This window comes from Gossypium hirsutum, chromosome D03 (assembly GCF_007990345.1).
Source record: "Gossypium hirsutum isolate 1008001.06 chromosome D03, Gossypium_hirsutum_v2.1, whole genome shotgun sequence".
NCBI classification, from domain to species: domain Eukaryota; kingdom Viridiplantae; phylum Streptophyta; class Magnoliopsida; order Malvales; family Malvaceae; genus Gossypium; species Gossypium hirsutum.
The window spans coordinates 2,648,365-2,667,328 of record NC_053439.1 but is presented as its reverse complement, the minus strand read 5'-3'; the positions used below and the strand labels follow the sequence as shown (position 1 = coordinate 2,667,328).

The following is an 18,964-nucleotide window of genomic DNA, read 5'->3' as shown; positions in this document are numbered from 1 at the left end:
ATTAATATTTTATATATTTTTATAATTAAATATAAAAATTTAAAAATATTTTATTATTTAAATTGAATTTGAGTTGGGTCGAATCAAGTTAAGATTTAAAAAATCCTGTTCAAACCTAGCCTAAGTCGAGCTGGGCCTATCGAGCTGCTTAGCCCATGAATAGGTTTACTTACTAGTTACAATATGAAATTATCATTTTATCTTTGTATAAATATATGTGTAACTATTAAAAGAGTAAAAATGTTTAGTAGAAAAAAATGGTTAAATTATGATATTGGTTCTTGTATTATGCGTAAGCTGTAGATTTAATTTTTATATTTTAATTTAGTCATTTTTAATTATTGTACTTTTCAATTTTTAAAATTCCATTCATGACCAAATGGTAGTTGTTTAATTCATTAGATTAAGTTCTGTTATTTCCAAAATCTGATGTCGTAAACATATTATTACGTGTGTAATACCATGCCAACTTGCTATCTTCACATGTTATTGAGAAAAAAAAAAGCTAATGGATTTAATGGTTGTCGTTGCGTCAAGACTGAAATTTCGAAATTTGAAAAGTACAAGAACTAAGAATAATCCACTTGGAGAACATAGATTAAATTTACAACTTTACTCATATTACAATATGAATATGATACAATACAAATTCAAACTCACTCACCTACACACGCTCACCTAGACGAATCTGCAGATTGAACTTTAATATCGGACATGAGTCAACTCACTTCAGCTGATTGGTCTACTGCTTGATTTCCTTAGTATTTTTAATCCTAATTTAATAGAAAAAATAATTTTTTTTTAAAAAAAGAATATTTGGTTTTGGGGTTTTGCAATGAGAAAACAACTTTTTTTTAATGTATTTATCGGGACATTAAGGATGTAGATGCTAGCCACGAGTTTTAAAGTTGCTCTATACTCAAGACAAGAATCAAACCCTCGATCACTGATTAAAGTAACACGAGATTAACTAATCAATTAGTGCAACTATTAAAGCTATTAGGCTGAAAAGAGTTCCGGGAAACTTCATTTTTTATATATTTACTTTGCCATGGATGTAGTCAAAAATCACTTATTGAAAAAAAAAATTTTCTTGCTGAAAATAAATTTCTTCAACATGGAAAATTTTAAAAAAGAAAAAAAAAAGAAAAAGAAAAGTCAATAATTAATGGGATTATGGAGCAAAAAGTTTTCTAACTTTGCCAATAATCCTTCTGCATACTGGGCACACCTTATTTTCCTCATCATAAATCCTGCAAAACATACATACATACAGACATACATATATACATACATAGATGCATGCATATATATATATGATGTATGTATATCACTTTATTAGATTTCTAAAGCTATAATTGAGTAATGAAAAAAAGGGGTTTAAAAAATAAGTTGTTTTAAAGGGTACCTTAGAGCACATTCATAGCATGTAGCACAATGTCCACATGGAACAAAGAAACAATTCCTTTGTTCATCATAGCAAATCACACAAATCCTTGCATCATATAAATCCTCACCACTACTACAACTTCCTGTTTCTACGTCGTCTTCACACGTCCCGTACGTCATCGGTTCTGTCTTTTCGGGCCATAAACGATCCGTTTCAGAGACAGTTACCGACCTCGTAACCTCTACATTATCACTCTCGTTATGGAGCTCAGTTATGTACTTAAGTATTATCAAAACTACAAACACCATCACGGCTGCAATAACATAAAAGAATTTGAATACATGAAAAAGTTGAGAGATTGTAGGTAAAAGTATTATGGAGGCCATCGTATTAGGAGTTGGATTGCATTTTAGCTCATTTACTCAAAAAATGAGCAAATTAGCTTTATATATCAGATTAAAGAGCAAAACTTCATCCAATACTACGGTTAAAAACTGCCCTGGCTGACAGAATAACCAAACGGTTACACGTGATGTGCCATGTGTACTTCATTTTGACATACGGGGACCCATTTTTAATAGTAGAAATGAATGAAATTTTTAACAGGACTAGTTTGCTCTTTGTTCTAATGTACAATGACTAATTTGCACATGTTTTGAATAGAGAGGGCAAAATACAATTCAACTCTTACTACACGAGTCTCTATGATATTTTATCAATATTTTACAATTTTTGTTACTATTAAGAGAACTCACCTAAAATTGCAATATATGCTGCTAAACGTGCAAAGAAATTAAGAGCATCACACCATTCAACTAGATCTTCGTCCTGTGTGATCAGTGTCATCGAATCATACATTGTTTTAATCGTAAGATTATCGAATCGATCGAAAACTGGGGATCGGGACTCACCTTGCTCGATAAAGATATGGATTGAGAGTTGTCATGGTGGAGATTGAGTTGACTCATTGCATTTAGAATGGAGCACATGGTTATGGATTTTTTTGCCTGTTGTCTGCTTGTCTTTGTTCCTAATAGTATCTGTAGATTAAAAACTTGGAAGCTTAGAATTGAACATAAATTTATGGAAGATTTAGAGTTTTAGTTTAATGTAATGCAGCTTAAGAACTATGATTTGGTAGGTGTCGTTAAGGTTGAGCAAGAAAAATTGAAAACCGACCTGATTCAAGGTGTTTGGACAATTCATGAAATGTAAATTCAAAAATTGCGGCTACTTAAAACTAAATTGAATTCTATATTTATTTAATATATAATTAATTTTAATTTTTTAGGATATAAAAATAAGTATTTTATATTTAAAATAGTGAAAAAAATTAAAAAGTTATTATTTTTTAAAAATATTTATGAAAAAAAGCCTAAAGTTATAAAACAAAACTCATTTTGTCAAAATAAATCAAAATCCAAAAAATTTAATATGAAAAAATCAAGAACCGAATGAGTCGAACTGAATTGTTATGACAGTTCAGAAAATTTAAAAAACTCAACCGAATTGAACCAATATCACCCCTAGGTGTTTTTTGAAGGAAAAAAAGAAGAAGCTTTCGTTATAAAAAGTTTAAAAAAGCATTTTTAAAGTGCGATAAATTACAAGGGATGTCTTTTAACTATGATACAAATACTAAATTAATCTCTAAATTTCAAAATGTTCTAGTCGAGTTTTAAAAATATATCGTATCAATAAGTTTGTTTTGTCAAGCTAGCCATTAAATGCTAGCTCAAATATAATGTGAGGCATATTTAAAATACATGAATCGAATTGTAAACATATGTATATCTACTATACTAATAGCTCGAGTTTGACAAAAATGCTAAATTTTAAAGATATTTTTTTTAAGTGATAAAACACGCCAATCCAAACTATCTATATAGTAGGTATAGACATGTTTACAATTCAATCTACCTGTTTTAAATATACTTTACACCAGATACAAGCTGACATTTAATAGCTAAATTAACGGTTGGACAAACGAAAGGAACTAGATACTAATATTTCAAGAAATTTAAATTTAAGGACCAATATAAAAATTGGGGTATAGTTTGAAAACTTTCAGCAAATTAACCCTTAAAAGTATTAAAAGACCGATACTTAATATTTCTAACATTTCCATAGAATTCAAAATGTTCCTTGAACAGGAAAAGAAAAAAAAGTGCATGCTGCTGATTGCTCAATGATGAATCAATCATCAATGAACATAAATAAATAAATAAATGAAGTGCTCAAAAATGGTGTAAAAAGCATTAGCTCATTGACAGAGAAAATGTTGGTACATTACCTCAAAAACACCATTAAAACAGAGCTCAACAACTCCAGCTTTTGCTCCCTTTTTTAGCAGAGGATGTCTCGAAGCAAGTGAAAGAACACAATTTCAATGCAAAAGAGTGAGGAAGAAACTGTGGGGAAATTTAGTATAAAAAAGCACCTCCATTTTCCATATTCATTTATAAAGGCCGGTACAAGTCCTGGAAGAAGAAGAAGAACAACGGGACTGCGCTTTTCTTTCATAATTGATATATTTAGACAGTTAAATTTAATGAAAGAAAGAATGGTAGTTGTTCAAAATCCAAGCTTAAGGGCATAGCTACCACACCTTCTGAGAGACCATAGCTATTAGCAGGTGACCGTACTACCAAGTCTTTTAAGCTTTGACCGGTAGGTTTTAGGGTTGAACTTTGAATACCAAGACATGAATGGTAGATTGAAGTTTTTAAGTATTTTTGAGTCGAATTCAGGTGATTTTTTTTTATCAACTTGAAAAATGCTTGTCGATGACTGTTACAGTGTCCTTTGTGCAATTTTCCCCATTGGCAAAAAAATAGAAAGGGGCTTTTGAGTTATTGGAAAATAAATGGAATGGGAAGTCTGGAAATTTATTTTTTGGTGTTTAACAAAAATGTTAGATGAGAAAGGATGGTAAAGATTAGGTAGCCAATAAATAGACTAAATAAATCTTAATGATTGTGACTTGAATTAAGACATTGATTATACCAATAATTAATTCCCCATGAGGATTGAAAAGACTATAGGAAATTCTAAATTTACTTTTAAGGTACAAACAATCATTATTTCGGAATGTTATACATGCTAGTATGAATATAAATTTGGGACCTATTTATAAATATTTGCTTTGTTTGTTTTAGATTTATTTTATTTTATAGATTTGATTATTGCATATTCAAAAATTATAGTTTCAATCCACAAATAAATTCAAAGTAAATACAAATATTAATCAACAAATATCAGTTTTGCAAATAATGAATTTGAGTTGAAGTTCAAATAACGTAGATGGCGAGTTTATCTTATTATAGGTTCTGAACATATTTTTTCTTTTTAACACAATGCTTAAAACTACTTATAACCCCACTCCAACCCATAAATAGAAAAATAATGTGCTTCAACGCACTCAAACCCACATCCTCCTACATTGGCAACAATACCGATATTAATCGAACTAAGATTCAATCGGCTTGACAAACAATTTTTAAATCTAAATATTTAGCAAATTCTAATATTCAATGAATAATTTAATTAATTCAACTTCAAATAATAGCACCTGAATTTAATGCAAAGAATAAAGGAAGCCAAAATTTAAAACAAATTTACAAATCCAAAACTTGCAGATATCCAACTAACTGCCATCCTATTATAAAGATCAATGATTAGGTGCAAAACTATGCTATACATCATTTGGTTGCTTACCTCACAAAGCAGAGACCCATAGTTCACAATCACAAATTACAAATTAGTACCAAATTCAGTTAGGAATCCCTAATTCACGAAATACAAAACCCTAATCTATAGTTACAGTTTTTCCCTTTTAAACACTAGAACAATGCAAAATACCTAATTTTGACTGATTATTTAGGAGCTTGCAATGAGCTATCTTCCCCACACAAGTAAAGCTCCAATTCATTGAATAGAGAGGGAAGTTTCTAGGTTTTCTTACATTCTAAAGTCCAAGACGCAAAGAGTGTTGTTTGCGAAACATGCGGCGATCTTGTCACCTTCCTTGTTCCAACAGACTTCGAATATTCCACCGTTGCCGGTATATGTTTTTACGATCTTCCCTTCCTTTAAGGACCAGACATGCATGGATTTATCAAGAGATCCACTGGCTAGATACTCTCCGTTTGGGCTAAATGCAACAGAGTATACGGGATCCCTAGGAGAAAAAACACAATGCATCTCGTGTTACTTACGGAACTGCCTAAATCATGCTAGATTGAATGCTCATTTCACCATCAACACGGCTAAATATTAAAGTATATTAGTGCTGCAAGAAACGAATAGAGAACAGATTTGAGGGCGATACCTGTGTCCATTCAAGCTGTAGAGAAGTTTCCCTTGTTCCACATCCCATAGCTTCACCGTGGAGTCAAATGATGCACTACATAAAAGCATAAAGAAGAGAATGTTAATGAAAAACTTAAACCGAGTTTCATAGCAGCTCCGGCAGCACAGTCTACATGAATTCCATTTACTTAAAGGAGTATTTGTCTTGGAACTAAAATGGGATTTACTTTTCACACCAAAAAGCACGATAGTGAACATAGAATGTATTATACACATGTTATCCTTCTCTTTTTATCACTGTTACATTGCGTTATGTGTACACAACTAGTTTTTACCTTGCAAGAACTAACTGTTGGTTAGGATTGTTTGTCCCCGGCCCAGTAGGACTCCATCTGATGGCATATATCTCCTGCAGAACAGTTGTTCATATTTTTTTTCCCAAAAATTATGAATAAATGCACCCATGCATGTGCACAAAGAGATTATATTGAAAAAGTTGAGATAAAAAACGTACCTTTGAATGCTCCCTCAGATCATGAACATACTTGTCCTGCTTCATACACCATATCTGCATCAAGACTTTCTATTAGTTAAAACAAAATTAATGAAATTTAATTGCAGCAACAAAAGAAAAAAGGACACCAGCAGAAACAAAGGTATAACAATCCAAAATGAAAATCAGACAGAAATTTATATTTCATTGTCGTGAAGGATGTCTGCTAAATAATGATAAAAAGATAGAAATACAACCTTTGCAGTAATATCGTCAGAACAAGAGGCCAATAGTGAACCTGTAGGATCCCATTTGACACAATTTACTTCACCCTGAAGGCACAAAGTTCAATATGTGAAAAGCAGTGTAAAGATAAAATTTAATTCAAAAGTTCTACTTATCAAACTCAAACTCAAACTAAAAATCAAAATCAAAATCAAAATCTAAAACAAAACATTGTTTTTAGTTGCTAATTAAAGCCCATTGCTGGAAAGTTATTGAAGCCATAAGGCTTGTTTCATTGTTGAAAAAGTTTCTTAGAAAATGGTGTCGCAGAAAAATGTAGAGAGAGGTAAATGCAAAATATTTAACTCTTGAAACATTCCCCTTTGAAGGAGAAAAGGATTTTAGGATTTAGAGAGACACAACCAAGATGTACAAACATCAGTTTCATACAAGCAAAAACTATGAGATATATCAAGGATTGGTATATCAGTTCAAGCATACACAAGAGGGAAGTTAGGATTTGGCATTTCCAGCTCATATTTAACCTTGATTTGAGACCTAACCGTTATCAAGTCCTTTTATCAGATGCAGGTAACAAAAATTTAAACACGAAATAGAAGGAAAAGAAAAAAAAAGTGAGCTGGGAATAGAGATGAAGTTATGGGGGACATTATAGGCAGTAGAAGACATGCATATCATTTAGCCTACGAGTTTCATCAAGATCAGTATTAGTTAAAAAATAGAGGAGTCAAGGTTAGGCATTTCCTGGTCAGTTTGAATCTTATTTGAATCAAACAGGTATCCCATCATATTGAATAAAAAATCCACTAAGAAAGTTAATGAGATTGTTTGACCATTAAGACCGGAAACAAACCTGATGCCCCGCAAAGGTTTTAATAGGGCGAGTTTCTCCAATCCTGCAAACATATATCATATTGTCTGTTGAACTTGTTGCGAATGAAACATTGTTCCGCCAATCAACATCAAGGGTTGGACCTAAAGGAAAAAATGAAGAAACTCAGGACAATGACTATCATGTAACCAAAAGCCAAAGATTAAAGTTTAGTCTAATGGTCCACCTGTATGAAATTCAAACTGCTGTTTCCATTCCTCTGCCTTCACATCCCACACAATTGCCGTTTTATCACAGCTTCCCGTTAGAAGATAATCACCCTTCTTGTTCCACTTCAGAGAAAATATAGGTCCTTTGTGTTTACTCAAAGTAGCCCTTAGATCACCTAAACCAAGAAAGAATTGAGTGACGGAGAGAAAAAGGGGTCAGGGGAGATGAGGTGTAGAATTCTCACAATCAGTCCAAAATAGTAATGTAATTAAAAACAGATAAAAGAGTAACAAGTTCAGTTAAAAACAAAAATAAACCTCTTATTTTAACTGGGTAACCAGCTATTAATTTAATGAAAAGAATGTTATGAGCACCAAAAAACACATGGAAAAACCGAGTTGGTATGTCTGAACACCATCTAAAAGTCTGGTTTAACAAAAAAAGATTCCTGGCCTTTTATTTCAGGATATAGAATGGCACAAATAAAATAACCCATAAGGACTTACCAGTTGTAGTCCAAATTCTTGCTTGGCCATCATATGAACCTGTTGCAAGCAATGTCCCCTCACCCTGAATACAGGCAGGAAAAAGGAATCATACTTTTTCCGTATTGAAAAGAATGACTAATTTATAGAATTTCCATTAAGTTCACTTACAGAACAAGAACAATTAAAAAGACACTTTAAACAGCAATCTAGAATGACAACCAAATAGGCAAGAATTACATACCGCAATAGGACAATTAAAAGTACATACTTTAGATAGAATTGATTCCTTCTTACAGGAAAAGAAACCATTGGAGAGCAAAAGCATTTGCATTCAATCGTGGTCCTTAGGAACCGAACATTCATTAGAAAACAAACTGGCACAATTACATGGGTCAACTTCCATTCTGCTTGAACAAACAAAGCCATCTAAGGAAATACAAACACCACCTTTAATACATCAATACCAGAATGCCCAAAAAGATGGCTGCCACTCCAAATCCATTGCTCAAAGAACTAATTATATATTACCATAACAACTAAACTAATCAGGTTCATTATATGATAAACTAATCAGGTTCATTATATGATCTCAAGAAAATTGGATCAAGTTTAACTGAAGAGGATTACCCCCAATCCAACCTGATTACTTCAGCCAAGGATTCTACGAAAACTAAAGCAGGAAGTGTATCATAAAAAAAATTACCCACAGCTTATTCTTGTAGCTTGGCCTATGTGATATCTCTAGTCATTTCTTTTATTACATTAATGCTGATTAATTCCCCTGTCTAGTGTCTGTTCTAAACCATAGCATGTCATATAGAGTGGCAAACCATAACATCAAATTAAATGAATGAAAGAAGATAAAAGTGTTGGGCACGATAGGTGATCTATACTAAAAGGAACCAAAAATTAGTCAGAAATTTAAGCCTCCAACAGTAACAGGACTCACATTCCAATCAAGTGTTGTCACATCTTTGCTCTTCTCATTTGTTCTTCCTTTTACATGCTTCAGAACTAGAACATTTAAAGGACTGTTTTTTCCACCAGATTTGAAAAGCCCATCAGATATTGTCCAAATGCGAGCTGTTGAATCTCCAGACCTAGAAATTGATGCAATGAGAGTTAAGCGAAAATGATAATGAAACAAAAGAAACTTTGTGAATGCATACACTGATAAATGACACTCCACTATTCAGTAGCAGAGACTAAAACCCAGTGCTACACACTTATCAATTACTTGGATGACATGTAAACCAATAGAAATCAGAAAACAACAAGAGACCTAGTCATATATAATGGAACTCTTAGCATAGAACAGCATGATCTCAGTTTGGTTTTCTGAAAGACCTCAATCAGTGCCAATTAACAGCGTAAGTAGGCATCTCTGCTAGACAAGGAGAACTTCAACTGTCCAGCCCTACAACACATTACAAACGACAATACGCATGACCACAAGTCCTATAGTCACATAACTGGAGAGTGCACAAATTTCATTTTTGTTTACAGACCACTTAGCCAATGGGCAGGACTGTAAAATGGTTTTGCTATCAACAGGGCTTAACTTGTATCATTCAAATGGATAGAACTTCTAAACTTTGCCATTGATCTAACACACAAGGTACATCTCATGAAGCAACAGAAATCAGCAAGTTCTGACCAAAAGGGGGGGGGGGATGACTGGAAATCCATAAAGAAGTGGAGAAAATACACGTGTAAAAGACCAAACCATCAATATAAGAGACATCTCATTACAGAAAAATACTCACCCTGATGCAAGAAGTGAACCAGTCGGGCTCCAGGCACACGCACAAACCTGCAATAATAAATGCACAGAGAGAGAGAGAGAGAATATATGTTCACATGTGCAAGTCCATCTTGGTAAATAAGAAGATTCGAAAAGGCTCAAACCTCAGAAGTGTGCCCTTCCAAAATTGTAACCTCAGAGCTATGAATTTCACAAGCATCGTGAGATGCGAAGGTCGACGTAGTAGCAATATCCATAGGTTCTGGTCCTACACAATGCAAAAATGCAATATAAATTAAAATGAAAGATCCAGCACACTGGATAAAAGAGCTATTTTTGCAAATCTATATGCAGACAAATTTCAGGTGAATTGTCAATGTTCATTTAAACAAAAGGTCAAGGCCAAGAGAAAAAACTGATATCAAACTAGGAAATAATATAACAAGGAGTTAACTAACCAGCAAGAGTTCCATTTTCTTCATGCCTGGCAACATCCTTGTCTACTTGATCCAAAACCATATCTCTATAAGCAAGTTCCTCCGGTTGCTTTTCCCTCTCCTTATTGCTTTCAGCCTTCTCCCTTTCCTTTTCACGTTCCTTCTCGCGTTCCTTCTCCCTTTCCTTTTCACGTTCCTTCTCGCGTTCCTTCTCCCTTTCCTTTTCACGTTCCTTCTCCTTTTCAGTTCTTTCTTTCTCTCTTATTCGTCCACGCTCTCCTTCATGCTCCCGCTCAACTTCTTTATCTTTATCTTTATCCCTATCTTTGATTCTATCCTTTTGGATATTCTTCCTTTTCTCTTTCACCATTTGCCGCAATTGATTTACATCCTTTGTTATGATATCCAATGGTTGCAAGAATGAGAAATCTTCATCCATTTCTGCATCATTCTGCAAACTCAAAACAAATCGTGATGAATATATACATATACTCTTAGCTATCACCTGATTCCCCCCAGACACCAAAAAATTATCAATAATAATAACAAAAACAACAACAATAAGCATCCTAACATTACTCAGGTTAGCTTCCATCTCCAAGTACTGAAGTCCTTTTTGAACGAATGTAATAAGCGCCCCAGGCGGAACCAAACTTCCATCGATAGTACATTTATTAATCCCTGCTTCATATCCTAAAGTAAATGCTGAATGCGTAAAACCTGCAGGCATTTGATAAGCAGAAGATGGTTCATTCGAATCTTGAGAAACAATAACGTATAACAAAGAAGTCCTCCCCTAGCTTTTCCCTATGTAAACAAGAAGACAATTAAAATTACCAAAATTTGTTTCTTAGTTCTTTTAGAAATTAGACTATGTTTGCTATGAAGAAAGTGGAGGGAAGAGAAAAGGCGAGGGAAAAAACGAAACTAATTCAAGTCAAATAAGTGTTTTCCTCCCACTTTGAGGATGATTTGTATTGGACACCCAAACAAAGTCTTAAAGTTGCCGCATCTTACAAAACAACGAAAGATAACGTCTTTACATTTAATGATCCAACATACAAAAAGCTAGAACATGCAAAACACATTAGTAAAGGAACTTAACCACCCATTTTCCTTCCTTCCCTCCCTCCTATCTTTCTTCTACCAAAGAAAAAGGAAAAAAGGAAACTAGTTTCCTTTCAAATCTTTCTTTTCCTTCCCTCTTATTTTCCTTCTACCAAAAAAAAAAGCAAAAATGAAACTAGTTTCCTTTCAAACCTTTCTTTTCCTTCCTCTAAACCCATTTTCATTTCTTCCCTCCTATTTTCCTTCTACCAAAAAAAAAAGAAAAGGAAAAAATAAACTTGTTTCCTCTCAAACCTTTCTTTTCCTTCCTCTAATCCTACCAAACAGTGATAATTAATAAACAAAATCTGTGTAGTAAGTGTAGATTTTCAATTCAATACCACCGGTATGCAAAAGTTGAACCAGCAGATGCCTGCCTCAACCAGTGCAATTATTATAAAATAAGTGTAGATACCTAATGCCCTAGCCAGCGCATTGGTAATAAAAGCTACGAAATTCAAAACCCTAACCACAATAATACTCAATATCAACCATCCATTTTTACGGATCTAGAGCCAAAATATACTTCCGACATTTACAGTGCCAAAAATTAATCCTAAAATTACATTCCATACGCTCTATTTTTTTTTTCTTTCATTTAAACAAACAATGAAACAACTGCTTAAATTACAAGTTAAAAATTACAAATACAGCAAAAAGAAATCAACCGGACACAAAATTAAAACGATATTTTTAAAAAATAAAACAAAGAAAGAAAAGATTCAAAAATAAAGATCACCGTAATGAGAGATAACAAAAAGAAAAAAGGAAAAAAAAAAGAATTTGGAACTGCACCTGATTCTTGAAGGTAACGGAAGACGAGGTAATTCAATTCGACGGAGGTGATGGAGGTCATAGTTACGAAAGCCGTCTAATCTAACGGCTGAGATTGAAAGCTCAAACTATCATTAGCTATAAGCGAACGCCACAACGCCTGAGAGAGAGAAAAAAGACAGAGAAAGAGAAGATGTAATAATAAGCTTTCTATTTAGTTTTTGCAGAAAGACAGAGATAAAAGAGGGACGGAGAGAGAAAAAAAAAAGAAGAATATTTATTATTTTATAGCTTCCCTTTTTTTTCAAAATATAATTTTAATTTTTGCTTTGTTTCATTGGGCTGGGCCTAATCCATTTAGATTTCGCATCTCACTTATGGATTAATCAAGGTATATTATTTAGGCCCGATGTGATTAGGGCTCAATTAGTCAATCCATGCTTATTGTATTAAATTAGTTATAAAATGGTCCATACAAATAGACTTCTCCATGGATAAATGTCCCACCCGAAAAATTAGATATAAATTATAGTAGTTAAAGGCAATCTTGCTAAAAATTAATTTGACTAAATTTTGAAAATTGGAGGTCAAAGCGGAGTCAACAAAAAATTGGGAGGCTGAATTAAATTGTATATTTTTACGACAGTAAAAAAATAATTTCACCATTTTAATAGACTATATATTTATAATTTTTAAAGGATTAAATCAAATTTTTATTATTTTTTAGGTGGCAAAATGTAATTTTACCATTATTAATTTAAATTTTCATAAATTATAAAGGTCTAAACGAAAATTTTTCATTTTAGGGGGTCCGGGGCCCCTATCGGCCCCCCTTGGCCTCGCCATTAGGTCAAAGTGATCTAAAAAAAAAAGAATTAAGGTCAGAGTGACAAAAAGAGGTAAATGTTAGGGTTAAAATTATCAGAATGGCTATTTTATACAATTATTAAATTATTTGTAAATCTCCCAAACCCTCAAATTGAAGGATAAAGAAGTAAAGTATGCTCAAACTCACATTTTCTTGATTGTTATATCAATAACAATGTCAATTGATATAAGATTCGGTAAATAAATTTTGTAATTTTAAAATAATGTGAAAAAAATTAAATAAGTCACAATCAAGCATAGAAAATGTCCACGAGTAGGACCAAGTTGAAGTATGATTATTAAAAAATTTCGGGCCGAAGCTAAATTCAAACAGCCTAAAAGAACTTATATTATTATTTGAACCATCTCATTATAGGTTATCACACAAGTTCTTTTTGACACAAAACTTAGAATTACCCATAGCCCTTCCCCAACTCATAAATAGGAGGATAATGCGTTTCAGCACATTCGAATCCGTATCCTCCTGCGTTGACAACAATATTCATACCAATAGAATTAAGACTGAATCGACAAAAACTTATATTATTATTTTAAAATAATTAAAAATATTTACAATTTTATTCAGGCGGAATGCTTCATACACTGCAAGGCAAGCATGCTGCATTGCTCCGCTAAATAAAAAGTTAGAGTTAAATTATTCATTCAATAAATTAATTAAAATTTAGCTAAGCATATATTTGTGTTATAAAAATAAAACCCAATTAATTTCACTTCACTGCAATTGAATCCAAAGTAATGTATGAAACCTTGTTCTATTCCTTGCTTTTATCTCCATTTCTCCTTTTAGCCATCACCAAGCTCTTAAAACATGCAATACTAACAAGCCACATAAACCTTCCACCAACCCCTTTGGCTCTCCCAATTCTAGGCCATCTCCATCTCCTCAAACAACCCCTTCACCGAACCCTTTATAATCTCTCGAAATGCCACGGCCCGATCTTCTCTCTCCGATTCGGTTCCCACCCTGTCGTCGTCCTATCATCTACCTCCGCGGTCGAAGAATGCTTCGGCAAAAAGGATGTATTTTTAGCAACCGCCCTCGTCTCGCATTAGGCAAGTACGTTGGCTACAATTCAACCGGTCTCGGCTTGTCACCCTATGGTCCTCATTGGCGCAACCTCCGCCGCCTCGTCACCCTCGACTTATTCTCATCGAGCAGCTTGAACGCATCAACGGGCATTCGGAGGGATGAGGTAAAGCTCTCATTACGCAAACTTTACCACGTTTCGGCCTGTGGTAATTTCATCAAAGTAGAGATGAAATCGATGTTCTCGGAGCTGGTTTTCAACATCGTTATGAGGTTGGTCGCGGGCAAACGTTACTACGGTGGCGGGGATGAAGCGAGCGGGATTGAAGAAGCGAAGGAGTTTCGAGAGTTGATCGAAGAGCTTTGCGAATTGGCGGTTTCATCGTACCCGGGAGATTTCTTGCCTGCTTTACAGTGGATTGATTATAATGGTCACATCAAGAGATTAAAGAAAGCTGGCCGTAAAGCAGACAAGTTCCTTCAAGGTTTGGTTGATGAACATCGAAGTAACAAAGATGCTTTCAAAAAGAAGAACACAATGCTCAGTCATTTGCTCACTTTGCAAGAATCCGAACCTGAATATTACAGCGATGAAACCATCAAAGCTCTCATACTGGTCAGTGAAAACAATCCATATATACATATATGCTAATAAAATTATATATATATATACACACAAGGTTAATTGCAATAAACATCTCAAACTATAGTTCGAATTTTAAATTGGTGTCGATTCTGATTGAGTTCTCAAAGTGCTAATAACATGTTAGTCAAATCCTTCTTTCAGTCCTCCATTAGCTAGCTTAGGTGTTATGCCATTTTTCAAATCTTGTGTAGAGCAAGCATATTTAAAACACATAGGTCAAACTGTAAATACGTGTGCGCCTATTGTACCTATTGTACGAATTGTTTGAATTTAACTGGTTAAAAAAGAAAAAGAAATAATTAACATGTTAGATCTAAGGTGTAAGATAAAACTGGTACACATTATAATTACAATTTGATTCACGTTAGATTCAAATTAGTTATAGGGTGTAATCGGGAATTTTGTGGTTGGAGAATCGAGATAAAATTATAAATTTGGGAGGTCATTTTGTGTTAAAAAAGCTTAAAATTGAATTATTAATTTTTGAGAGGAGGCAAAAATGCAAAAAATTTAATTTAATTAAGAGGCTAAAAGGACTTAAGTTAAATTATTAATTATTGAAAGAAGTCAAAAATGTAATTTTCTATTTAACCAAGGGATTAGAATGGCTGGAATTAATGTATTAATTTTATGGAGCAGTCGATATTTTTCATATAATCAAGGGGGTCAAGGCTTTGCCTCCCTTGGGTCCTGCGAACTGAAATTAATGACATTAATATTATATTGATATTTTGATGATTTAATTAAAATATTTTAAAATTTGATGAGTAATTTAAAATAAATTTAACAATTTAGAGATGTTTCATTCGGGTTGTTTATGGGTCGGATTGATTCGGATCGGGCTTTAATAAAATTTTAGGCTCGATTTAGTTCAAAAAATGGGCTTAAATTTTTGTCCAAATTTGGCTGAGATAAAAATACTAAAACTTGAGTCTGATTCAATTGTATTAAATTTTTTTATTTTTTATATAAAAAATTTTAAAAAATATAATATATCAAATACCCTAAAAACATTAAAATAAATGTTTCTCAATAAATTGAAAATAAATACGTCTTTATACTTAAATTACATTAAGATAGGTGCAACTTAATAAGCAAATGCCTCTAAAATAATAACAAAATTAACAATAAAATAAGAGTTATACAATATCCAAACAATAACAACAAAATAATAGCAACATAATAATGAAATGGTGGGAAAACAGCAACAAAACAACAACAGAAAATTACAAATCCAGACTAGGCCCGGACAAAAAGATCTTACCCAAGACTCGGCCTGTTTTCTAAATAGACTCTATTTTTTTTCAAGCCTATATTTTTATCCAAACTTTCCTACTTTTCGAACTAAACCTTCGAGCTGGGCACTCATGAACAATTCTATGTTTTATGCAATTAACCCATATATATATATATAGAAAGACTAAATCCAGAATAGGTCATTGGTCCCTTGGTCAAATAGAAATTTTACTATCCCAAATATTAATAATTTAATTTAAGTATTATGAACAGAGGTTCTTTTACTTTTACTTTCAAATTTTTATAATTTTATTTCGCCCCTAACATAAATTTGCTAATTAATTCTCTTCTGCACATACTTATGGACATGGTTTGGGTTTTTAAAAAGATGGGTCTTCGAATTTATTTTGGGATTTAAGTTAATTTGAATTTTTTTTCAATTTAAATGCGAGTTTTAATTCTTTATGGCCAAATGAAGTTAGATTAAGGGTGAGTTTGAACGGGTGATTGGGTGTAGTGCGGTGTGTTTAGCTTACTTTTTGTCTCACACTACAGTATCGCTACAGTATCTAATCTCACCGCTACCGCTGTTTTTACACTAATCGCAGGTAAACGCACCGCCCATCCAAATTCACCTTAAATCTAGACTTTCGCAAATCTACATCATATTATTTCCATTGTGCAGGTAATGTTAAATGCAGGAACCGATACAACAGCTATAACACTCGAATGGGCGATGTCGACTTTACTAAACCATCCCGAGATTTTACAAAAAGCTAGAAACGAATTAGACACTCAAGTCGGCCAAGAGCATCTAATTGAAGAAACTGATTTGCCCAAACTACAATACTTAAAAAACATAATTTCGGAAACCTTAAGGTTGTATCCAGCAACTCCACTTCTAGTCCCTCATTTTTCATCTAACCATTGCACTTTAGGTGGTTACGACATTAGTCCCAAGACTATCGTATTCGTCAATGCATGGGCCATTCAACGAGACCCCAATTTAAGGGAAGACTCGACAAGTTTTAAGCCCGAGAGATTCGAAAGTGATGATAAAGAAGGCAATGCCGTCCCAAAGCTATTGCCATTCGGGATGGGGAGAAGGGCTTGTCCGGGAATGGGATTGGCGAACCGTGTGTTAGGGTTGGTGTTAGGGTCATTGATTCAGTGCTTTGAATGGAAAAGAGTGAGTGAGAAACGAATTGATATGAATGAAGGGAAAGGGCTCACTATGCCTAAAGTTGAACCATTAGAAGCAATGTGCAAACCACGCTCTATTGCTAGTAAGGTATTTTGAGAAATGTTAAAATATGTCATAAGTCTTTATATTTGTTGCGAATTTAAAATTTAATCATTGTACTTTTATTTTTAAAAATTTAAACTCTCTGTTTTTCAGGTTTTAAATTTTAGGTCTAACTATTAATACTGTTAAATTTTTTGTTAAAGTTATTGGTGTAACATTTTGGAAATTAAAAAAAAATACTCACTTAGTAGCCATGTAACTAAAAAATGGTGTTTGTAAAGAAATTAAATTTAACGGAAAAAATTTAACAATATTAACAGTTGGAAATTTCGAAATCTAAAAGGCAAAGGAACTAAATTCCTATGAATAAAAATACATGGACTAAATTTTAAATTTTCGAAAAGTATAAAGGCTCGTGGCATATTTTAACTTTTGAGAAACTATTAAAGTAATGTTTTTAATGGTCTAATAGTGTTTTTAATCCTTTTAATATGCTAATAATGTGTTTTGAGAAACTATTTAAGGCAAGATTTGGTATGTGTTTTATTATTGTGGTGTGATAATTTTATTACTGAAGCCTCTTATTAATAGGACAGTTTTATTACTCATAGTTTGTAATCAATGTGTTTAGTATTAATTTGGTTAAATTATAGACTTGGTCCTTTTACTGTGTTTACATTTTATATTTGATCTATATACTTTAATTTGACAAAAATTGGTCATTCTATTTTTATAATGTCATTACTTTTTCTTGATAGTTAACATTGTTAATTATTCCAATTGAATACTTAACGCGGATTTTTTTTTAAATGCTTATTCTAACTCATTACACAAGGGTAAAGTCAGGAGATTATTTTAGGGGGCAGAAATGAATATAATTTTTTGAGAGGAAAAAGTGCAATTTTATCATTATATTAACTTGTGATTTCCTAAAAACTAAAGGTGTAACACCCCCAACCCATATCCCTCACCGGAACCGAGTTACGGAGCATTATCGGAGTTTACAGATCAAACAGACAGAAATTTCAAACATTTCATATCATCAAAACAACTTATCAAAACATCATTTTAATCCAAATTATAAACATGCCAAATCCAAATCAATTTGCCTAGTTCATGAGCACTTAAACATAGAATTAAATTCACATGCACCTATCTAGATTTAGTTTCAATTTATCATGCCATAATATGACTTCAAAAACAAACATATATTTATATGTATAAAACCAACCAAAATTAAACTTATAACCTCATTTACAATCAAACCACAAAATAACTATTATTTAGACACCCTAGGTACATGCCGACACAAAGGACAAACATCACCACATTTGAATTCGGGATCGTTGTTGGATGCTGAATCAGCGATCAAAAGTTAAGTACCTAACCTGCGCACCGGAAATAAAGCCGTACGCTGAGTATAAACTCAGTGGTATTTCTATAATCCAAATATTTAAAGATAAGAAATTACAAATATACAATTAAAATATAAACACGTATTAATATTTAATTATTACAACAACTATATCATATTTCATTTGTTTCACAAATATCTCAATTCTCATACTTGCTATATAGATTTTCACAATTTATTTCACATTTCATTATACAATTGCAATATCCATTCCATAGTCATTTCATGAGTATATAACTCATATATTCCATATATTTACAACATATTTCACATTCTATTTTCAATTCACTATTTCACTTCCATTTCTCATACCATACCATTTCAATATCAATTATAAAACTTTATTATTCATTTACCCCTATTAACACGACTCGGACTCGGACGGATACACGGTGTAACACCCCTTACCCGTATCCAACACCGGAATAGGGTACGAGGCATTACCAAAACACATACACTTGTAAACGTATTTAAC

General features: G+C 32.8%; 3 protein-coding genes across 5 annotated transcripts; 1 reads left to right on the top strand and 2 right to left on the bottom strand.

Moving 5' to 3' along the window:
• Window positions 1-594: 594 nt before the first annotated feature.
• On the bottom strand, window positions 595-4,001 carry LOC107932540 (E3 ubiquitin-protein ligase APD2). Its single transcript, XM_016864581.2, has 5 exons — window positions 3,684-4,001; window positions 2,302-2,430; window positions 2,146-2,218; window positions 1,409-1,703; window positions 595-1,253 (listed from the first exon to the last, which is right to left on the bottom strand). The coding sequence occupies exons 2-5, from the start codon at window positions 2,377-2,379 to the stop codon at window positions 1,175-1,177; spliced, it is 525 nt and encodes a 174-aa protein (XP_016720070.2). The 5' UTR covers window positions 2,380-2,430; window positions 3,684-4,001; the 3' UTR covers window positions 595-1,174.
• Window positions 4,002-5,029: 1,028 nt separating this feature from the next.
• LOC107932578 (WD40 repeat-containing protein HOS15) lies at window positions 5,030-12,321 on the bottom strand. 3 transcript variants are annotated; one of them, XM_041089580.1, is made up of 15 exons: window positions 12,054-12,288; window positions 10,726-10,871; window positions 10,348-10,602; window positions 10,173-10,299; window positions 9,879-9,982; window positions 9,737-9,783; window positions 8,920-9,070; window positions 7,989-8,052; window positions 7,499-7,657; window positions 7,294-7,415; window positions 6,452-6,526; window positions 6,216-6,269; window positions 6,037-6,110; window positions 5,721-5,795; window positions 5,030-5,570 (listed from the first exon to the last, which is right to left on the bottom strand). In XM_041089580.1, the coding sequence occupies exons 1-15, from the start codon at window positions 12,112-12,114 to the stop codon at window positions 5,351-5,353; spliced, it is 1,734 nt and encodes a 577-aa protein (XP_040945514.1). In that variant the 5' UTR covers window positions 12,115-12,288; the 3' UTR covers window positions 5,030-5,350. The 3 variants fall into 3 exon arrangements, with proteins under 3 accessions (XP_040945514.1, XP_040945513.1, XP_016720115.2); XM_041089579.1 differs by having other exon boundaries at window positions 10,173-10,347; window positions 10,384-10,602; XM_016864626.2 differs by having other exon boundaries at window positions 10,173-10,602; window positions 12,054-12,321.
• A 1,406-nt stretch (window positions 12,322-13,727) lies between these two features.
• On the top strand, window positions 13,728-17,129 carry LOC107932553 (cytochrome P450 81Q32). Its single transcript, XM_016864597.2, has 2 exons — window positions 13,728-14,563; window positions 16,515-17,129. Exons 1-2 carry the CDS (start codon window positions 13,844-13,846, stop codon window positions 17,127-17,129), a joined length of 1,335 nt encoding a protein of 444 aa, XP_016720086.1. The 5' UTR covers window positions 13,728-13,843.
• Window positions 17,130-18,964: the final 1,835 nt, after the last annotated feature.